Below are 22,856 nucleotides of genomic sequence, written 5' to 3' on the forward strand. Positions count from 1 at the left end.
AGAGGGAACGCGGTAGGGCTGTTCACTGCGGGCCGGACCGCGCTCCCTCCTGCGGCTGAGGGCCGCTCCTACCCCGAAATAACGCGCAACCAATGGCAGAGGGCCACGGTGCAATTAAAGCAGGTAACGAGGAGCTGGGCAGATGTGTTTTCATTGCGCTGTAAGATAAACGCGATGTTAAATGCCTGACAACTTCCCAGAAGCAATCAGCAAAAGTTTACGAGTGCATAAACCTCGAAGACCATTCCTCGGTATTTTTATAAGCCCCGTATTTAGAGCTTCTATAAATTCTTCTGCCCGCTCCCAAACTCAAGTTCCTGAGACTACCGAACAGCTCGGGCAGAGAGACGGGCGACGGGGCGGGCAGAAAGATCGGACGGACGGGGGACAAACAGCAGACGGGGAAAGCGCACCTGGGGGAGAGCAGAGAGGAGGAGGCCGGGAGTGCAGTCGGCCCGACGGCACGGGCCCCGAAGGGTCAGGCAGAAGGGAGGGAGGGGCAGTGAAAGCGATGAGTGAGGAGGGATGGAGCCGGAGATCTCTGTCTTCGAAGCTGCCAGCGGTGAAACGTTCCCTTTAGCCGTCAAATCGGAGAAACAGCGTCTGTCATCCTCAAGTGACCGCGTGATTTTCATAAGCTGGCTCTGATTAAAATTAAAAATAATAATGATAATAATAAATAAATACTCTGCGATGACAAACGCCCTTGTTGAAGGTCCTAAGGAAAAGGAAGTTGCTAATGGGAAAAAAAAAAAAAAAAAGGCAAAATGCTTTTAGATCGCTAATGATGGAGGTTAACGCATGGCAAGGGGTGGGCAGCTCGGTGGCCACTCACTTGGCCGGGACCAGGGAGAGGAGCAAGGGCAGGGAAGGGGCAGAGCTGGGGCAGCCCGTCCTTCAGGGCCCGGCTAGCATGGCCGTGTCTGGCCTAGAGACGCGCGGTGCCGGGGTGTGCATTGTAGGGTCCGCATTGTAGTCCTGTCCTCGCTCTCTGAAATCTCAGTCAATTACTCGGAGATCCGCAGCTTGGCTCTTTTTCATTCTTTCCAGGTGAAAATTCAAACGTTTGCTGTTGTCGCCTGCTCCTTTCTTCCCTGAAACAAGGCACCCAACTGTTCCCATATTACCATTCAAAAACAGGTTCTGTGGCAAAGCTCATTTGTGAATCTATTACAGAGATTAATAGATTATTTCTCCTTTTTCAACTAATTCTCAGTGGGGAAATTTAACCATATGGTAAGGAGAGAATTAGAATTTCATCACATTAGAGCAAAATGTAATGAAAAGAGTCCAACACCTGGGGCCAACTCCGAAAGACACAATTAAAAGGTTTTTAATGAAAGCGGGGAAACCAAAAAATTTCATAGCCCTCGGTAATTCTGCCCCATAAGGATGATTTAGTGGAAGCGTTGGGAAATATTGTCTTTACTGATGTCGCCGAAACGAAAACCCGCCGCTAAATAGTGGGTGCTCCCAGAGCGCTTCGCAGTGGAGAAGGAGAGCGGCTCTGAATGGGGAGCTGCGGACGGAGCCCGGCGGGAGGGGGGGCGGGGGGTGAGGGGTCCCGGGCTGCCAACGGAGCGGAGCCCCAAGAGAGAGACGGAGAGAGGGAGGGCGCTGTCAAGAGTTGGGGGATCGTCTTAAAAAGTTTGGTGGGTTCGGGGCCGTGTAGGTAGGTTCGGGTCTTACTTGGTGGGTTTGGGGCTTTCTCTGTCCTCTCTCCTCCCCGGACCGAGGTAAATGCCGGGGATTTATTTTTCCATAGGGACGCGCGGGATAAGCATTAGCAAGCGGCAATCTGCTGCTTGGAGAGGAGGGGAACCTCCTCGCGGTTCGGTGTCTCTCTGCGGGTGGGGGTGGAGAAGGCTGGGACCCCCCCGCCCCCAGGAGCACCTCGGCTCGAGCTGGGCCGGGGCTTCTCAGTTATCTTTTTTTTTTTCTTTTCCCTTCCGCGGGGAGGGGGGGGGGGGGGAAGGGAGGGGGCTCTGAGTGGATGTAAACGCGGGGGGCGGGTGGGCTCCGGGGGGGAAGGGGGGGGAAGAGGGTGTCCCTCCGCCCGCACGGCCGAGGCAGCGGGAGTCGGGCGGCTCCGGCGCGGCGCGGGGCTGCAATTTGCTGAAGGAGGCAAAGAACATCCTTCGATCTAAGTAGGGCTTTTAGTGTGCTCATTGATGAGTGAAAGTCGCCACACATGTCAAGCTAAAGGCAGTTGTTGGGTTACTAACAGGACACAACGTCTTGCAAACATATGCGTTAAGCTGTGTATACAGATGGCAGCGAGAATAATGGAGCGGGCGCCGCTTATAAAGCTCGGGCTGCTGCCTGCCTGCAGACCTGGGAAATGAAACTATTCAGACTCGGGGCCAGATAGCGCCTGGGATTGTTTGTTACCGTTTTAATCCTATTAATTAAAACGTTAACCTGATTGGGTAGAAAGCTCTGTCCCAACAGGCGACTCTTCTCCATAATAACCTACTCTCCGAGATAATGATGTAAAAGACTCCCCCGTCTGCGGCGGCTGCTGGTTGATGGGTCCGGAAATCTCTTGAAGGTGAATCCAAGCAAGATAAACGGTGGAAGCGGCGCGGCTGGCAGCGCACAATGCCCCAGCGCGGCGCCTGCTGAGGGCGAGCCGGAGCCGGAGCTGCAGCGGGAGCCACCGCCGCCGGAGCACCGCCAGCCGCCGCCGGAGCCCGGAGCGGAGCGGGGCCACCGAGCGCGGCGCAGCCCCGCCAGGAGCCGGGAGGCGCCTTCCGCCCGCGGGACGCCGGGGAGCCGCCCGCCGCGGCGCGGAAGAGCCTTGGAGGAGCGGGCCGGGAGCTGAGGGGGGCGGAGGAGGCGGAGGCGCCGATGGAGCGGGCGCTGGGGCTGCCCGCCGAAGAGGACCTCTTCCACAAGAGCCTCGCCGCCTCGGCGAAGCGCATGGAGTCCGCCTTCCGCTCGCCCCCGGGGCTCGACCTCTCCCACCCGCGCGACCGCCAGCCCTCGCCGCTCGCCTGCTACGAAGCGCCGGAGCCCGAGGCGCTGCTGCAGCCCGGCGTCGGCGGGGACCCGCTGGCGCTGCCGCCGGGCTCCGTCTGCGTCAAGTACGGCGAGAGCGCCAGCCGCAGCTCGGTGGCCGAGAGCAGCGGCGGCGAGCAGAGCCCCGACGACGACAGCGACGGCCGCTGCGAGCTGCTGCTGCGCGGCGCCGGGGGGGACCCGCGCGACGCTTCGCCGGCGGCGGGCGGCGGCGGCGGCGGCCCGGGAGGAGGGGGGGGCGGGGGGCTGAAGGCTGCCGAGGGCGGCTGCTCCAACGGGCACGGGCACGGCGGCAGCAAGAAGTCCAAGGAGCAGAAGGCGCTGCGCCTCAACATCAACGCGCGAGAGCGGCGGCGGATGCACGACCTGAACGACGCGCTGGACGAGCTGCGGGCCGTCATCCCCTACGCGCACAGCCCCTCGGTGCGGAAGCTCTCCAAGATCGCCACGCTGCTGCTGGCCAAGAACTACATCCTCATGCAGGCGCAGGCCCTGGAGGAGATGCGGCGCCTCGTGGCTTATCTCAACCAGGGCCAGGCCATCTCGGCCGCCTCCCTGCCCAGCTCCGCCGCGGCGGCGGCGGCGGCGGCGGCCGCGCTGCATCCCGCCCTCGGCGCCTACGAGCAGGCGGCGGGGTACCCGTTCAGCGCCGGGCTGCCTCCCGCCACCTCCTGCCCGGAGAAATGTGCCATCTTCAACAGCGTCTCCTCCAGTCTCTGCAAACAGTGCACGGAGAAGCCTTAAGCCGCGCCGAGCCCCGCCGCCGCCGCCTCCGCCTCCGCCGCGGCCCCGGGGAGATGAGAGGGAAGGGAAGGGCGCCGGGGGGCCTCGTCCGGGCCGGGCCGAGGGGCGCGGGGGCGGCGGAGGGACTGAGAGCCGCCCGGGTCCCCGCCGCCCTCCGCTCCGAGCGCTCCGCGGGCTCCGCCGGGACAGGACGGCCGCGGGAGGGGGCCGGGGCGGGAGAAGGGGCGGCGGGGGGCGAGCCCTGCAGCGGGAAGCCGCGGGCTGAGCCCCGGGGGGGCCGCTGCGTGTCCGGACAATGGGGTGGCTGAGAAACAGCGGCCGGGAGGGAGACAGAGCGCGGGTACGGGGGAGCGGAGCCGTGTCCCGGCCCGCCCAGCACCGAGCGGTCCAGGTGATGGGGAGCGGAGGTGGATGGGACAAATCAGAGAAGGCACGCGAACGTAGGTTTTCTTTTTTTTCTTTTCTTTTTTTTTTTTTTTTTAATTATTAGCAGTATTATTATAATTCTTCTGAGCCAGGAAACAAACAAACTTGAAATGTAAACTTCTTATTTAAGCGACTCGCAGAAACAAAGAGACTGGAGCATTGCTTATGGAAGACTTTGTATTTTTTAGCGTCTCGAAACTTTGATCCCGTGCAAATGCGCAAAGTTTTGGTGAGAGTGATTTGAAAAAAAAAAATAGGAAAAAAAAAAACAAAACCGAGAGAGATTTAAAAAAAAAAAAAAGGCAAAAAAAATCCCCGATCCGAACCCGTCCTCCGTGTATGGCTGAAAGCACCGCGTTTCTGAACGAGGGATCTGTGTGCACCTCGTCCTCCCCCACCCGCAGCGCTGTACAGACGGGACGTATTTATTTGTTCTTCTTTGGGTGACCCTCCCGCCCCGCCGGTAGTTCTCATGTGTTAAGGTCAGGGGTCTTCTGTGCGGTTACTTTATAATGCTTCTAAAATTCTGTTTATGGATGAACTTAAAACTGTGTGCCAAGTGTTGAAAGCGTTTATTTGCCAACACCGTATAACCGGAACTGTTGCTGTACCCGAGCTGCTGAGGTTTCTGAAAGGTCATCTTGGATTTTTGAGTTGCATCATCCCTGTATTTCAATTGAGCTTTAATAAATCGCTTCAGTCCAAAAATGACAGGAAAGGTGTATTCTTCGTGGCTCGGCCACTGATTTGGGAAAGGGCTTTGCGTTAGGGCAGGTGATGGCCGTTCCCTTTTCCCGGGCTCAGAGCAAAAGCTGCTATGCGAATATCGCCAATGTTTCCCAGGGCGCTGTGTTTGCAGAGGTATCGTTTGGACCGCTTTTAATGTGTACGTAAATCATTCCTTTCCGACCGTGGATGATAATCTTGAAGTTGAAACACTTGAAAATACTTTGGGCTGATTTCCCGAGAGCGTGTGGAGTTCTTTTCTTTTTTGGGGGGTGGGGAGGGAGGGCGGGATGGTTTTTTTTTGGGGGGGGGGGGGGAGAGGAGGGGGGATGGGGGGGGGAAGAAAGATGAAGAGCAAGAAGGAGCTATTTCCCCAAAGTGAGCCTTCCGCTTGAGTTTGCATGGCTGGGTGCTGCCTCTCTGCCAGTTGTAAATCCGGATTTTGTAATTATTCTTTTCTTTTCTTTCCAACCCCGAGTCCTGCTATTTTCCTCTCCTCGCAGATAATATAAATTCGGACTGTCAGGTTGGATGGCGCAATGGGAGCCGTGATGGATCTGTTGGCAGGTCACGGATGTGTAAAGAGTGATATATATTAAATAGGTCAATCAGATTATGACAGCAATGTACGATCGTTTGTATGTGTATCTATGTTGGAAAGAATCTTTATTAAAATATTTTGAACAAACGTTTGTAATCGCGCTGTGCTTTGTGTTAAACATTTACCTCCAGGTTTAAGGAGATGGACGAAGGGGGTGGGGGGAAGGGGTATGTGGAGGGATGGTTCCTTTCCTTTGCTCCCCAGTGCCCTCCCCCCCCAACCCCCCCCCGCAGCCCTGAATTGCCTCCCGACGAGGGGCTCCTGCTCGGCGCTCTTCCCCCCCGTCGGGCCCCGACTGCCACTCCAGACCCCCTTCTCCCCGTCCCCGCTGAGTTTTGGGACCGCCCCCCCCCCCCCCCGGCCGGTGCCCTCCGTACCGCCGCTCCCGTCGGCAGCCCCGCACGGGGGGAGGGGGAAGAAGGGGATCAATCTTTTCCGCTCCACTTCCCATCAGAAAAGATTAATCAGAACCTGTAACTTTTCAGGAAACATAACTGTAAAGTGCCACGGAGCGGTGGGAAGGCGGCCCGGAGAGGGTGGGCAGCTCAGCCCCCGGGCGCCGGGAGCAGCGTCTCTCAGCATTTGCGAGACAAAGGCTGGGTGCGTCTAATTATGATTATTAAAACAATTTCCATGACGATGTCTAATATTATGTTAATTTGAAAACAACTGTGTATGAAAACTGTCGACTATAATACCTAAATTCATTTAATGAAACACATCGTTAAGGCAATTAAACCTCCTGGATGTGATTAAGGAACATAATTACGACACTGTTCTGCGCCATAATTGGGTGTCTTTAATCAAGGGGTAAAGTGATCAGCAACACAGCCATTAGTTTGTATTGTTCCGTCTCTGCTGTCCATCATTCTGATTAGGAATTAACCACCGCCACCAGCTTGGCGTGGTGCGTGCCCGTGTGTGTGTGTGTGTGTGTGAGTGTGCTCACAGCATCGGGGAGGCGTTTGCCTCAAGACTCAGAGCTCGGTACCTCTGGTTTCCTAGAGGGCTGCCCGCGGCCGTCCCCTCGACGGGGTCACGTCGGGGCGGCGGCTGCCGGAGGAACTCCCGAGCTGGGCCGGGGGCTGCGAGGCTGCGGGGGCTGCCTCTCCCTATCGGGGCCGGAGGGGTGAGAGGCTCCCACCGCCGCTCCGTTAACCTCTCTTCTTCCTTTCCTGCAGATGGACGTGGCCGAGGTTTCTCCCTCCCGCTCCCCAATCCTGGCTCCGCCGGCGGGGCGGAGGAAGGAGGGAAGAGGAACGCCAACTCTTTGCCGTCCAGGCCGGCCCTGGGAGCTCGCTTGTCACCTCCAGGCTTTTTCCGAGGGGGCAGCGTGGTGAGGGGTGCTGCCACCCCCTGTGTCCTCCTACAGCGTCTCCGGGCAGCGCTGGCAGAGCCTCCCCCGCCCCGCCTAAAGCTTGTCTGATAGAAAGAAGCGTGGCCCATTTCAAAGAACCCCCCACGTCGGCAGCCGCGCCGCGCCGCATCTCCCCACTTCGGACCCTTCCCCGGTCCTTACCCCGGCTCTGAGCCCGAAATGGTCCCAGCATGAGTGACATTGGCTTTCCTAATGTAATGACTTATGAAAGATATAATCATGTGTTAAATTGAATCCTCCGCTTAACTGTTAATGGTGTGCTCTGGGCACATTTACGTATTAGATGCTATGGTAACTAATTACCACTAGAAGAAGGGGTAATACACTTTCCAGACTTTGACAAATAATTATGAGTGTTCACATCCCTGCTAGCAGCAGTGGCGGCGGATCTGCTGGAATGAGTAAGTGACTAAATGAATGGGTAAGTGAACTTGTGTGCATGGAGGGACCGCATAACGGATAGTGGTCAAGTGAGTTTTCTTATTAAAACCTTTAATGAAAATGTGATTTAGAGTGGAAGGGGGGGGAGGGAGGAGGGAAGTGCAACGCTGACTCTAAACGTAATTAAATCGCGCAATATAAACATCGGAAACATAAATAAGTTTGCTTTTAATTAAAACGCGGCAGTCAAAGTAAATTATCCACGTGTTCAGAAACTTTGCGGCAATTAACACTCGGGTTCTGGGGCTGAAGAGAGGATGCTGGGGGTGTGAAATCAATGACTCGGGACCCCACAGCTCTCTCTCCAGCGTCGCTTGAGTTCCCATAGGCCAGAAGGGGACCGATGTTCCCAGCAGAGCCGCTCCCGGCCGGGGCGGGGCAAAACTTGCGGCAGCACAGCTAAAGGGCCGAGCCCAGAGCCGCGGGCAATCGCACGTCGTCCCATCATCCCCGTGTCCCTTCGTCCGCCCATCAACCCCGTGTCCCCGCGTCCCCATCAGCCCCGTGTCCTCGCATCCCCCCTCCACCCCCCCGCTCCGCCGCCCCCCCGGGGCCGTTCGGACTCTGTCCCGACGCAGCCGTCCCGCAGCCTCGGAGGGGTTAATTCCTTCTCCCGCTGCCCTTGTCCTCGCAACCCGACTCCGAAACGTGTCATAAAAGAAGTGAATTGATGGTCTGTTTCGAGCACTTTACTGCTGTGTTTTTAAATTCATATACGCGCATGTAAGAACTATGATCTGTGGATAATTTGAGATGCCGTAGGGAAGTGATGCGGTTTAGCTCCAACACAACCGTTTGCTTACCGTTTGAAAATAAAGAGAAAGACGCACTTCGAACAGAGACAAAGCTGAACGTCTAATGACAGCCATAAACCGCCAGACAGCCATAAATTAACGTCTTCATCAAACACTGAGGGGATCAGCGCTTATCTAAATCAACAATTATTTCTTCCAAGAAGTTGCCGAACAGATTGCCCCTCTAATACTATTTTTAAACCCCTGTAATTGAGGATTAGGGGCCAACAATCGCCTTTCCAGCGTAAACCTCCTTACCATCGGCTCCGAACTCACCCAGCGCTCCGAGCGGACTCACTCGGAAACCTCTTCGGGCTCCCGTCCCCGTCCGGGTTTTGCTTTAGGAAGGGCGGCCGGCGCTCCCCGCTTATTCTCAGGTGCTCTGGGGAGCGGAGAGCGCCGAGAACCGGGAGTCGGAGAGCGGGCATCACGGCACGCACGGCTGAGGTCGGACGGGCTCAGCCCCGGGGTGTGGAGCGGGGACAGCGGGAAGGGCGCTGCGCTGAGCGTCCGAAGCTGTTTCGGAAGTCCACGGCGGCTTCGGAAGTCTGCCGCGAAGAGTTCCTCCATGGGAAGCGACGGAAGACGCGCTCCGCAGCCGGGAGGTTCACTGGCTGGCAGCGTGGGAATGTGCCTGCGGGAGGCTGGCGGCTGAACTCTTAGGAAGACGGGGGTAGGGGGGAAGAGGAGCTGATGCAGAAGTTCATCGGCAAAAGTCACCACGGGGCATTTCCTTACTGTTCCCATTGTAGCCAGAGCCCAGACTTGCGGTCAACTTCTTTTGTGATAACAAGTGTTGTTTAGAGGGAAAAAAAATAAAAATACAAGCAGTGTAACAAAATACGGCAAGACAGAATACTGCAATGCTCATAGCAGGGACAGGCTGCTTTTGACTCTATTTTGGTGCAAATAGTTGGGAACACAAGCACACTGATGCTATTACAGAAAGTGTGTGACCACAACCCCGGTACTGAGGTCCCAGGGAAACCTACTGCACATCACAGACACAGCATAGTGTTGTACGAGGATCGAGATTCCACTACATTTTAGTTCTCTGCTTTCACATGAAAAAATCATATTTTAAATATTTGTATATTTGTTTCTTTGTATGCAGCAACAGCTTACTCATACTAACACTTATGAATACAGCCATTCAGCATCAGTGCACAGGTGTAGTTGTAAGTGGTGCTTTTGTAATTAGACCAGTTTCCTGGTGTGCTGCGGGTATTTGGACACGGCTGGTCGTGGTACACACACACGTTCAGGTAATGGGCAGGAAAAGAAATCACTTGCTATGGTCTGACAGTTGAAATAGCTCTATTCATATGAATTAAGCATGTGTCATGCATAAATTGATGTCTCGATTTTAAAATAAAATGTGATATAAGTAACATCAAAAAAGCACCTGGTGTCCAGACAAATATTAGACATAATACAGTATCAGGAACTACTATAATCCCCCCCTCCCAAGCTGCTTTTTATACCACAAAGAAAAGCTCACGCAGAAGAGTGGCCTTCAGGATACCTCAAAGAACATTGCTTTTTATTTCTGAATGTCAGTAACTTTTGAAATAATCTGGAGGCAGTGGAATTAAAAAGTTACAAAACCATGTAGTAAATGCAGAAAAATGTTGCATGTCCCTCTTCTGTGCAACGTATCTCCAGCAGTCCTCACAGATACACCTCACACACATTTCTGCATGATGGAATGAAGAAAAGAGATCTCTTTAGGCTGTGTGAAATAGCTACTGGCAGAATTCATAGCGACAGTGCTGCTTAGAAAAGCCAAGTTGTGCTTTGCTGGTGCAGTGCAGTGCACTGAAACAATTTTTGATCATTTCTCCTTCTAAAGTGAATGATCTAAGAGTGCAGAGTATTTAGTAGCAGGTAGTACATCTACTGCACAGAGGTTCGGCAAAAGGAAAGGACTAGGAGCTGTATTTAGGAAGCAATCTTTATACTGGGAATGCATATCTCTATTCTGATTCAGGATAATGCCCTAAGAATGTCCAAGGTCCCACAGTCCTCCTGATAGGAAACTGCTTTAGTTTGATGGGGTGTAAATGAAGAGGCGATCATTTCCCAAATCCCAAGAAGATGCTCCATGCCAGTACTGAATTAAAGGCTTTTTTTGTTTTCCTTAGAGAAATATTTTCCAAGATCAAGCAGCACAAAAGTGCTGTGTGCTGTGTTTTAAAATGAAAGCGATAGTTGTGTATCTGTGAGAAAAGTGCAAATGCAAGATGGAAAAAAATCAACACAGACACTCATTCAATATTAAAATAGATATATTTTTATGTGTCCTTGAAATACAAAAATCACTTCAGATGTTAGATTACTAAAATAATGAAGTTTCAATTTTCTTGCGTAGAAATTCACGTGTCTTATTCGACCTAAGAGCCTTAATGATGCATATTAACTATTAAAGTAAAGCCTAACCATTGTCCATCTAAATACAAAATGTCAGTTTTTGCAATTAAGAGCAATTCACAATCTTCTGAACGACAGAAAGTTCAATAACGATGACATAAAAGATCATTTATAATTCTACAAGAGAAATTTACAGATCAGCAATCACTCAAAAAAAAAAAAAAAAAAAAAAAAAGGAAAAGAAGTGCAATGCCAAAAACAGTGATGTGCATAACATTCTAAACAGTCTTACATTCTGACATGGTTTTAGATTATTACATTACAATGTATAGGCAGAGATGTGGAAGTCAAATTTGCAAAGAGGTGCACATAGAGCAGCACGATCCTTTGAGACACAGAGCGGGTTAGTGAGTTGGTGGTAGGTCACAACAACAGTGCATGACAGTGCAGAACAAAGTGTAAATTAAAAGAATAGTGGTAAAAAAAAAAATCACATTTCAGCATTCACATTAGCTAATGATGAATTCACCTTCCTGCTCAGGTGCTACAAATGGGACACAATGATTCAATAAGCTTATTTTATATCAGATTTTTTTTTCCCCCCTTAATAGCAGATGACAGTATTAATATAACTGTATGCAGTGATAGCCTATAACTGGAGGCCAGTACAGCCCAGCACAGTCATTTGTAACACTTAGGAGCGGGCTCCCCATGTCACCCAAGGCAGAGTGGAGGCAGCCCTGGCCCTGTAGAGTTCTCTGGCTGGTCCCTACTGGTCAGCAGTGAGGCCAGCCCTGCATGACAGACAGCTGACCACCTGCCAACACAGCTACTGAAGGTTTCTATGTGTGTGGTTTAGCCATCGCAGTGCCTGAGTGACCGGCACCAAGCTGGTGCCTCCTGGATGTTGCGGCCAAACACACAAAGCTGGCCTTCTTCCCTGGACAGCACTCTGTGGCCATCTAGGCTCCAGCTGGGCCCCTAGGGATGCTGCAGGCCTGTCCTATTTTGCTGCTTATCAACCAGGAATTACCAACACCACGGACCTTGTTCCCTGCTCCGAGGAGAACAAGCTGCCTGCTGGCTCACCAGGTCACTGCTCAGCTGCAGAGTACGTGAAACAGCAGGATGACCAGGCCTAATGCTTCCTCTCTCCTGCTCTAACACTCTGACTTTAAAGCACTGAGCCTTACCGTGCCTGCAAAAGGATGCAGGTCCCTCCTCAGTGACTGCACCACTCTCTAGCAAAAGCCATCCATCAGGGACACAGCTTCAGGACGAGCCGGGCAGGCCTTGCTCCAAGTTCCGTCATTTTGGTTGCTGAGGAAAAAGTGCAGCAGGCTGACTTTATACCATGAAAGCCCTGTCCTACTGTGTGATGTGAGGTGTGGTCTCCAACTCCGAGGCACAGCTTCTGAGTGCCCTCACAGAGCTTTCCTTCAGCTCCCAGAAGGAGTTTGATGCCTTGTTTCTTTCCTTTTTTTAAAAATGAAAAAGCGAGGCCTACAACTTTAATTCGCTGGTTTAGAAGCAATCTAGATCTCCTTTTAATTCCAAGCCAGATACTGTACAAACTGATTAGCAATTAATCTGAAATTACTAATGATTTGCATGTACTTCTGGCACAAAAGTGTCCCACTACACTATGATGCAGCCTGTGCTATATTAATTCAAAATCCTAAAAATAGATTGCCATTAAAAAAACAAGTCTTATGTTTAAAACAAAAACCTACTGTTATTTTTGCAGTTGCTTCAGGTTTGTTTCAAAGTTGGATGCCAAAGAAAGATTTATCCTAACTGTGGCATGAGATATTCTATTCTACAGCTTACATTTAAACAATAATGTAATACAGTCAATAGTGTAATGATATCAGCGTTTCCTCTCTCAATAAAATAGGCTTTAATGTCCAAACTGAATTGTGAGCTATGGCTGAGTACAAAATAACTCAGAATAACTCCTACCGAGTAAGTACAGCAGTAAGTAACTTGAATGCAAGAATCTCTCCATAAAAGCAAATTTTATTCTGTGACAAAAAGCAATAATCAGCTTCTGGTGTTGATTAAATGTTGAAGCAAAGTTTAAGCATTTAATCAACTGCAAGCCCCATTTAATGTAACTGTACTCCAACACTGTAGGCATTATTGATATTATATATGAAGAGAAAATATTCATCTCACAAAAACATGATTTCCTACTCAGAGGATTTGGAATGTGGCTGTGCCAATCTCTGAAAGCCTTTCTATTGATGTTTATTTAGGATATGTGCTTTACATGAATAACTAAACAGTCTTCTACATGAGTAACAACAAATAATTCTAAACCTTAGCATGAAAATAGCAGACATGAAAGATTCAGGCACAAAATATTTCAGCTGAGTATTCTCAAAATGAACCCGTGGCTCCGATGCTCTACTGAGAAAAGACAAATCCAGCTGAAGTTTGCAGAACTTTGTGTCTCTTGTATGAAGTAGAGCGTCAGGTAATTTTTTTAAGCATTATTAACTGTCAGAGCAGGACACACTGAAACACAGGAATGCAGACAATGACATACTTGAGAAAAATATTTTTAATGATTTGCTTTGCGCTGAGAAGTTTCTATAACGCATTTGGATACTCCAACTCCAGATGAGCTGGCAGTTCATCCGACAGTGTCCAGACAAAGGTAACAGTTCTGTGGTTGTTTAGTTATTTAGCAAGTCGCAAATTCTGGCACAGAATAGATTCAGGGTTTACTGCACAAGCTAACCTGCACTCGCAGCGATTATACATCTTTCTTTGACTTCTATGTATGATGACGGGACACTTGGGAGCATCATGTAAGCACTGTTATTCATCAGCTGGCAATGTGGGCAGAACTTTGGCTGGTGTATCTCAAACAGAATTTTTTGGGAACACAAAGCAAGGACAACAAATATGGCTGGTCTCCCATTACAGTTATGCTAATGGCAAATTGAGACTGGACAGCCTCCATCTCAAAAGTGAGAGAGGATCTCACTAGAGAGAAACAGGGTCTAAAATCTTATATTTTGCATACTGTGCAGCAAAAGAAATTAATGTTTCAAACAGGATCACCCAGAGCAGCAGGTTGTGCAGCCCACCTGCAGTCAACTACTGTGGCTGCCTGGTGTTTTTACTTGCTCAGATTTTGGGCCCAAAGAAAAGCTTGTTTTCCATCTTGCAGAAAGGTAATTTTGTTTCCAAACAGAGGTCACACTAGTCTGCCTATGCACAGCTTAGGCACATTAAAATACTATTAAAAAGCAGTTTTAGACACTACACTTGTCCTTGAAGCCCTCTCATTCTTTTGCCTTTTTGGAGAAACTAACAAATACAATAAATTGTCACACTACACACACAGATATGTTACTAGTAAAATGGTAAGACAAACATAAAGTAATTTTTGAGATGATGGAATCATTTCAAATAGGCTCATAAATTTTCTCTCTGAAGAGTATACATTTTTTTGGCTCAAAAACCCAAACAGATAATTTCAGCTTGATCCAGAACCTATTAAAATCAACCTCCCCTATGACTTCAACTGGCTGCAGGAAACATCACAAATTTTGCAAATCACCCCCACTCCATATAGCTGCCATTACATCTCCCACATAAGGACTAAGACACCCATAAAAGGGAACAGAATAAACACAAAGTTAGAATAATTATCTCTAAAAAATCCTTTCACCCTCTAGAATTAAGACCCCCCACTCACACTATTATTTTTCTACAAGAAGATGCAGTCATGTTTACTGACGGTGGGTGACTTCTCAATCCAACAAGGGAGAACCTCATGGCACAGTGATGGTAGGAGGTCTTTTGGCTCTGTCAGTATGCCTATAATATGTCTGGACTGTCAGGTTTCTGAAGAGTATTTCCCTTTATGTGGCTACTGAGCCTATTTCCAATATGGTGGCCTGGATTCAGCTTGCCATTATCTTCCCCCAAACCCTACTCAACTCAAGGCCAAGAGTATGGGAATCCTTTGCATTGGGATGGTTTACTCAGACAAGTTCTTGTCATCTCACATCAGCAGATCATGGGCAGGACAAATAGAGGCTCTTATGTCCCTGTGTCTGTCATCTATCTCCAGCCCAAGGGCTTTTCTCCTCAGAAAAAAAGGAAGGAGCTGAAAGCAGAGAGGGTAAAAGCAAATACTTCCAAAAATACAAAGCTGAGTGAGGAAACAAAGGAAACAGAGATTAGTAGAAGGCACAGAGGCAATTGTTCAATTTCTTAAGGACCTCAGCTTGTAACGAAAAGCAATATCAGTGTCTGGCAGGAGGATACCAAGGCCCATACGACTATTATCAAGTCTGACAGCTTTGTTTTCCCCTAGTTCTACATCAAAATGAGCCAAAAGTAAGAAAAGAAACATCTTCATCTCATTCATCGCGAGGAACCTCCCTGGACACATGCTGATCCCAGAGCCAAAGGGCATTAGGAAATACTTCAGTTTTCTTCCTGCCTTGTAGAATGTAGTTTTCTTTTTGCCATTCTCTATGTAACGATCAAACTTGTACTCCTGAAAATTAAAGAGAAAGAGTGAGCAAGAGGTATCTAACAAAACAGTTGCATGAGTAGCTTTTTTGTTTGCATGACAGCAATGCTTCTTAAACCCAAAAAAATAAGATAAAGAGGAAGACAAGGAGCCTACAGCTTTTCCTTTTCAGTCGGTTCCCTGAAGTTTCATTAACTCACTTTTTCTTCCTCGCAAAGAAAACTACTTAAATCCACTTACTTAGCTTAGCCCTTTTACATCAAGCTCCTTCAGCTTCCATGTCTCATTCACTAGAGTGTCTGGCCTGTATTGATTGCAATTAGATTTTGACTGCTTTGTAGCAGGTATAATGAACCCTAGTGGAAGGACAATTTCTTGTAAAGCATTATATGTGTTTGGCGCGGTACATACATCATGAATAAGGATAATCCACAAATGCTTATGAATAAATTAATGCACTGCACTGATACTGATCCTGTCCTTGCAAGGTAAAGCAAAATCCTTTTTTTTTTTTGCACCCAGTGATGCACATTATTCAAAAAGCAGACCCAACACTTTGCAGCCAGTTTTTCCCTTCAGGTGGAGATCGTTGCTGCTTAATTTGCCACATCTGACCTTCACATGGCTTGCTCCAGAAGCAGTGAGCAAAGCTAGGCAACTGCCAGTGACTGACCATTAGAAAGAATGTGCTTTGAAGTGAGGTTTGAGGTTGAGTTTGTAACTTGTATTCCATAAACTGAACATCTTTCTGACTATTTTCCAGCAGCAGGATCAGTGTTTAGAGATAATTCATGTTTTTGAATGAAGGAGATCTGGCACCCTCACTCAGTCAACGGCAAATTAACCACTTACAAAATCCTCCTGCATGCTTTGAATAAAAATGACAGACACTTCTTGCTTATGGTCACTCATTAGCATTTGTCCTGCTTTGCATACATCTGCTATAGCAGCAGCCATTTGGAGCTGGCTGGGAACAAGTCAGTCAGACAGAAACCACCTCAACTGATTAAAAAAACCCAAATAACACAATGATAAAACACTGATACTGATCTACCCATTAGATTAACAGCTCTGAAAACCACACACTGAGGGTATGGCTGTCAAGAAAAACAGCAGCAGGGGAAGTGGCCTATGAGAAAGGGACAAGGGGAAGGGAGGGAATACAACTTTGGATGTTGATGACCAGGAGCCTTTTTCTCTAAATGACAAGGGTCTGGATTTCCCAGAAGGCTAAAGGCAGTTGTATGTGTGTTTTCACTGGGAAGTACTTCTCAGTTTTTGTGAAAGGAAGCTTTTTTTTTTTTTCCGTCTAAATTACTGCGTCATCTGAAGGAGCACAGTAACTAGTGAAAGCCCAGAATACCCCCTCTTCCTTAAAAAAAAGAATCTCTTCCTGAAATATAAATCCCACTCATGTTAAAAAGCACTGTCAGATAAGAACTGTAACTGTCTGAAAAGAAAAACCCAAAGCTCTTCACTTCACAGGAGCATTTCCACAGGATGCGTTCCTGGTGTCTGGGACTACTGGGACCTGAAGTATTGCACACGTACACATACAGGGCCAAGCCTTACTGCTTTCTCGCAATCCCAAGAGCCACCTGAAAACTGTAGTTCATTTTAACAAAAAATAATGTGCTATGCAAGGAACTGTAAAAGCAGAAAACATATGTGATATGTGTGTTGGGGCCACTAGGCTGTGATAATCTTTACAGAGCCAGAGAGCTTGCTTTTAAAGAAAGGCTAGTTTTTTGATAACAAAGGGGATTCCAGCCATGCATGAGGCCTTCTTGGAAGGGAGACCGGGAATTGTGGTGAGGAAAATGTGAAGAAACTGGAGATAATGTTTTCTGTGAATGATCTGCTCACTGTATTAGGAAAACTGAGGAATCTCCTATGACTTGAATAAGTCTCACTCTGTCATGTCCTGTATTTAGCTTTGTTTGGGAAGCCACCTTGTAGGGTTTCCTGCAAGGTTTCCTTTTCTTTCATTCTAGGGAATTTGCAGAGTTTACTGAGCTCTTAACTGTGCTATGATTTGCAGATTTACTTACCCGCTTTACAAAAACGGACTCATTTATTTAGACTTTGAGTGGAGAAAGAGGTCAACAATATATGCTTACACATATACAATATGGTGCCAAAGCAGAAGATAACTTGATAGCTCTTAAATTTATGTATCCAGGAGAAAAGCATTGCTACAAAATTATCTCGTCAAGCTGCCTGTTTTCCCAGGAAAGTTTTCCCTAAATACATGACAAGCTCAAGACTGCACCTTTCAAAAAATTCATTCTCCATTTCTATCTGATCTTCAGTAGTTATTGTTGAAAGCACACTGCATATTTTAAGAACCAAACAGAACAGTGATTTCCCCACTTTTCGAGAGGGCCCATGTGCTGAAATCAAAGTACTGCAATGTGTGGATTGCTCATTCACTATCAAAAAGATAAAATATATGAACTAAAGCTGTACTGTGAAAGCTGAGCAGAACTGATACCAAGCAGATATATTCAAGGAATGGAAATATGGTAATGTATTCTTACAATTATTGAATAAGGGAGGGGCACAGCTACCACTCTGATGCTGTAGTCTAGGACCTAAACAAACAGATGGACTTTTGACAAATCAATAATGTTCTCCAAAATAAAGTGTTAAGAATAAAATGAGAAAAAGCTTATTTGTTAGCTGTGACTTTTTAAGGATAAAAGTATTAATTAACTATTTGCCAATACATGATTATTTTTTAAAATCACTAATTTTATCAGTAATCTTTGCCTTCATTTTGGGTGGGAGCATATAGCAGAGTCCTACTGGATATTATTTCCATTTTCATGGCTCTTGTGATCATTCCTGTTTCTACATCCTGCTCCTTCTAACTCTAACACACACCACAACTCCCCTCTGCCTCTGGCAGGGTTCCTGTACAGCACGATGCTGCCCTTCACCAACAAGGCATCTGAATCTCATCCTTCCTTTGCAATCCCACATACACATCTTTACCCTTAAGTTCCCCAAAAGTAGAGCCTTTGGGAGCAGCGTCTCTAACACAGGGTTTCTATAAACATGTAAACATGCCCAAACATGGAAATCAGCATGGTAGGGAGATGGCTGTTTGCTTAGGGTAAGGGGAATGAGGAGTGATTCAGGAAAAACTCCTATCTCTACAGCTGAAAAGGTCAGACTACAGACAGCCTCACTTCCTACGTGGCACACTGGACCACGGACAGCGACCAAGTGGAATAACCTACTGCAGACTCAGCCTATTTAATTTGCATGCAGGTGGTGAACTTCTGAAGCCATATTAAGGCTGAGGCAGGGTGGATTAATTTCGAGTCTTTGATATTCATTAACTTGAGCGTCAGAGAAAAATACAAGGAGATGACACAATTACCCTCGGAGCTTCGCTGTGGAGCAACAGCTTTACAGTCTCAAGTTCACAACGCTATACTAATTGATCGAGAAGGGGTGAATCCCTATGAAGAGAGGTGAAAAAGCATAAGGCTCAAGTAAGTCACTGCTATTATAGGGCTTCAGAGAGTCAATGATGCTTTGGGGGCACTTAGCTAAATGGCCCACATTATTTGCTATTTAAACCACCTTCTATTATTCAGCTCTCCTTGGGTATCAAATGATCCACTGACAAACAAAACCCACATTTAGCCTAAAGTTTATGGTAGTCAATGTGCAATTGTCAATTCCTTTGAAAGCAATAGCAGTCAGTCTCATCACCATATTTCTCTCTTCAGGCCATGAATCTTTTGACCTGTAGGGCCCTCAAAAATACATCTGAAAGTCAGAAGATTTGTTCCACAAGAAGGAACAGCAGGAAAAAAAAAAAAAAAAGAAACAACAAAAATACCCTTCACAAAAGGCCTGGCTGATACAATGCGCCTGAAGTCGGAAGAGCGGCACCAGCTGAGCGTTTACCTTAGGATCTTCATAGACCTCGGGGTCCATGTGCAAAATCTGAGGGTAAAGGGCTATCCAGTCTCCTTTCCTCAAACTGACTTCCTGATCCCCTTCGAGCTTGAGAACAAAATCCTCCTGGCTGATGCGAATGTTCATGGAAGATGAGCACATCCGTAAACTCTCGTTTAAGGCACTCTCTGTGATTAAACAAAAGCGGAGGGGGGGAAGCGTCAGAAATATGGGAAATGACTGCAAGTTATACATGGCTGCAGCTGCTGCATCTCGACAGGTTTAGTAGGGCAGGCTAAAGGAGGAAAAAAAAGAAAAAAAACCAACAAACCACAAACAAAACAAAACATGAACCAGACACTATGAGAAGGTACTAAACAATCCCGCAGGGCGGGGGCCGCGGCTCTGAGCACTGCGATGTGATTCTCGCTGATGGTTCTGAGAAACTGTGTCGGCTGGAGGCAGCTCTGGATTTTGGGTGGAAAGTCATTATTCAGGCACCATGTTGAAAACAACACAATCAGAAGACTTGAATGCTTTATGCATTTCCTTTCATTTTGGAGCTTGAGAGCAAATACCAGTGAAAGCATCCACGGAGCTATTCAGCTTGCCTTTCAGAAGCTGTTGGGTGTAGAGGCACAACTACATGCTAGGAAAAACACTTTGCTTGCTAGTCTGAGGATTTTTAAATTTATTTGCTTTGCTTTCAGTGAGCTACATTGCCAAATGGTAGCATCTCTTATGGTCAAAGTGAATGAAAGCAATTCATTATCTTCCTGGGAGTTTTAAGAGAGAAAAACACTTTTAATTGTCAAAGAGAAAACAAAACAGAGCCCTTTCAGTACAGGAGAAGCTCAGTTTCATCACATCCTGGAAGGCTCCAGAAGCTGAATGTCCTTGCTTTCCCAGTGGCCTTCACCTTTTGCTCCTAGCACGACAGATTTTATGGCTAATTTCCGGCAATTTATCCTGGCAGTTTGAGGAGGAATTCCTTTGGGAATAATATGCATAATTTGCATAAATCATTCTGATAGCATGTATATCAGCATGTAGCTCCTGTCTAAGGCTGCATCTCTCACTTTGTAATCAAAACTGACTATTTTTCCACTAGCGTGTATGGGTGCTGTTATATGTGACTTGATTCCTTCCAATCGTCAGCGTGAAAAACAGCCTAAAATTGAGTTTCATTTTCTCATAACAATCCATTTGTGCCCATTTTTATGTTTGGGGATATCAAATAAGCCTTCTCTAAGCATTCACCAAGGCGCTGTAACTGCTGCACCCGAAAGGTTAGCTTATTAGAGACAGTAGCTACCCAGTGTAGATGCAGCTGAAAAAAATAATAACAAATGCTCTTTCACTAAAAATTAAATCTGGTGCAGCATGCATAGCAAATAAAGTGGCCCTGGATGCTTTCTTGCAAGAGGTTTTTCCTTAAGCATGCATTTGTCTAAAGAAATGAGGCTGCGGTCAGCTCTGTGTGGCCAGCACCGTGATTCAATGTGACGTACAGTGAGTCTGTGCATATTCTTTTGGACTGCCTTCGTTACTATAATCAGGCAGAGTCAAATCGGCTTGTTGGTGACGAAGCCAGAGAAGAACCCTGGTTCCAGAATATGGCCTCTACTGCGAATAGCCACAAGGCACCTGACACGATAGATTTCAACTGGCAGTGCTCTGGCAACAAAACTTTGCATGGTACAAAGGAAGGGTCCAGCCTCCACTCCCAGACTGCCCTCAACCTTCAGAACGCACAGCTCGGAACGCCACAGTTTTGGAAACGGCAGTGACGCATGTGGCAACACCATTCACCCAGGAAATCAAACAGGGTCGGGGGGGGTGGGGAGAGCAAAAAAGGAAAAATAATTATTGCAGCGCTGCTGCGAAATAGCGGGTCTGTGTTTAACTCGACCAGTGCTGCAGTCACATCCTATCGGGGGCCGTCCTCTTGCAGAGCGCGGCAGTCGGTGCCCACTGCCGGATCGCAGATGACAATCGGGCAGCATATCTTATGCAGAAGTTAATCACAATAATGGAGCACAAAGTGTGGCTTAGCGGTCAGATCGTAAATGACAAATCTGTTTTACCTTCCAGTACCAGTTATGTGTAGAAGGCGAGCTTGGCTCTAGCTCTGAGCGATCATGCCGATAATCATTAGATGACAAAAGTAATGAGTCACATTATGATCAACAAAGGAGGATGGAAGCTTATACTGGTTTGCAGGCAAACATTAAAAAAAGAGACAGTCAGCTTTCCCCAAATGCCGGGGCTATACGTTGGGAGGAATGACAACTGCACAATAAAGCTGCAGCCTTTGCTTGCAGTTGTCATAGTTGAGCAGACACCAGCCATCGCCGCTGACAGACCAGCTGGGTAGCTTGGGAGGCCTTCCATTCTGCACCATGAGGTACAGTAAATTATCCAGCGTGGTAGAGCAACATCTGTTTCTGTGCTTGTGCCGAACAAACAAGGCAATTTAAAGCATACCAAGGGATAACCAAGCAGCAAATGAGCATGACCCTCATTTTTTTCCTCTTCTTACACACACGAGATGCTAAACTTTGCTGTACACACTCTACATAAAGAAGCCAGGCTGTTGTTTGATAAGGTGTTGTCAGAGAGATTTTACATATTTTCTAGAGAGAGAGAGAGAGAAATATCTCATAGTATTGTTATTCTTAGAATCCTCCCACTTCTCTCTTCATTCCTCTTATACTAAAGCTAGCACTCAGTCTACAATTCATTCTAGATTTTTTTTTTAAAACTGTTTCAATATACTTATAAATATTCAGTCTTTAAACCCTAATTTGCTATACTTAGTTCACATGCCTTCAAGCATTTGTCTTCCAATTTCCACTGAATAAATGCGTACTAATGAGAAATAGAGCAAGCTGCTGAGGCAAAGCTGGGTGACTTGAGCCTGGCCTGCCACCAGCTTGTGATAGGCAGGCAAATTGAGTTAAAATGAAAAGTCTTGTCAGCTGAAATACAACATGGTAGCCAAACAGCAAGCTGTCAATCATCCAGCCAAAACAAGGGACTGCAGGTAATAAAAGGTCACTGTGAATCATAAGTGCATTTGGCTTTCATAGGCAAGTTAATTTTAATTAAACATGATCTCGATCTGTAAATGTTTTATAAAACTTATTGTGCATAATGGATTGTTAATTTTACACTAACAGCAGGTAATAGGGTACTATAATTATTAGAATGCATTATAGGAAAAAAGCAATTGGGTATGCAAATATTTGGGGGGGTCACTAACTCACATGCACAGCGGTGTGCCTACACATATGACAATTGGAAACAACTACATCTGTATCTTCCTAAGAATTACATGGTACTGCCCAGCTGCCTCCAGGAAAAATATATTTATTTACCTTAATCCAAATAACAATTTTAATGCTTATTGCTCGTGTTACAGTTACACACTCCGCATTAGCTCTTTTGGGGTTCCTGTCCTTTTGTCTATATAAAACGATTTTTCAAGCTGTGCTTTTTTTGCAGGAAATCTCTGGGATTCAGCAGTGACCTGGGGCAAGAATACTTCACCATATAAATGAATGGACTAATACTGCACAAACGAACTGACTAAACATGCCTAGCGTTACACATGCACTAAGTATATTTCTGCTCTACCCTTTGCATTTCCATTATAACCATAAAAACCGACAGACCGTTCTCATGTATCGTTTACCGTATTAGTGCTCCATTGTGAGTCATAATGACTAATAATGTATGTTACTCTGTGCACACAAGCACGCGTGTTTTGGTTGCTGGAAAAGTCTTAAGCAGACAACATGAAGTGTGCTGCCCCAGAAATGCCATCGAAAGAAAATAATCAGGGCCACAATGTGTGACAAGAGGGTTGAAAGCTCTTTTTTTTTTTTTTTTTTAAATCACATACCTGTTTCGAATTTAAAAGTAAATTGGGACATGTCA

At 47.1% G+C, this 22,856-nt stretch overlaps 2 protein-coding genes across 3 annotated transcripts in view; one reads left to right on the forward strand and one right to left on the reverse strand.

The window, feature by feature from the left end:
- Positions 1-2,201: 2,201 nt before the first annotated feature.
- Positions 2,202-4,465, forward strand: BHLHE22 (basic helix-loop-helix family member e22). Its single transcript, XM_085221183.1, has one exon. The coding sequence runs from the start codon at positions 2,851-2,853 to the stop codon at positions 3,763-3,765; it is 915 nt and encodes a 304-aa protein (XP_085077309.1). The 5' UTR covers positions 2,202-2,850; the 3' UTR covers positions 3,766-4,465.
- Positions 4,466-10,401: 5,936 nt separating this feature from the next.
- The window catches only part of CYP7B1 (cytochrome P450 family 7 subfamily B member 1), a 124,197-nt gene continuing 111,742 nt past the window's right edge, over positions 10,402-22,856 (reverse strand). For both annotated transcript variants that reach the window (XM_085221185.1, XM_085221184.1), the window contains 2 exons: positions 18,924-19,102; positions 10,402-15,023 (listed from right to left, as the gene is read on the reverse strand). In XM_085221185.1, the coding sequence (XP_085077311.1) occupies positions 14,727-15,023; positions 18,924-19,102 (476 nt within the window). In that variant the 3' untranslated portion in view covers positions 10,402-14,726. The remainder of the gene's footprint in view (positions 15,024-18,923; positions 19,103-22,856) is intronic.

Source organism: Meleagris gallopavo, chromosome 3 (genome assembly GCF_905368555.1).
Source record: "Meleagris gallopavo chromosome 3, MGAL_WU_HG_1.1, whole genome shotgun sequence".
Lineage (NCBI taxonomy): Eukaryota > Metazoa > Chordata > Aves > Galliformes > Phasianidae > Meleagris > Meleagris gallopavo.

Bases quoted from the DNA above. Each gene is read 5' to 3' on its own strand.
- BHLHE22 (XM_085221183.1), top strand. From the start codon at position 2,851: ATGGAGCGGGCGCTGGGGCTGCCCGCCGAAGAGGACCTCTTCCACAAG.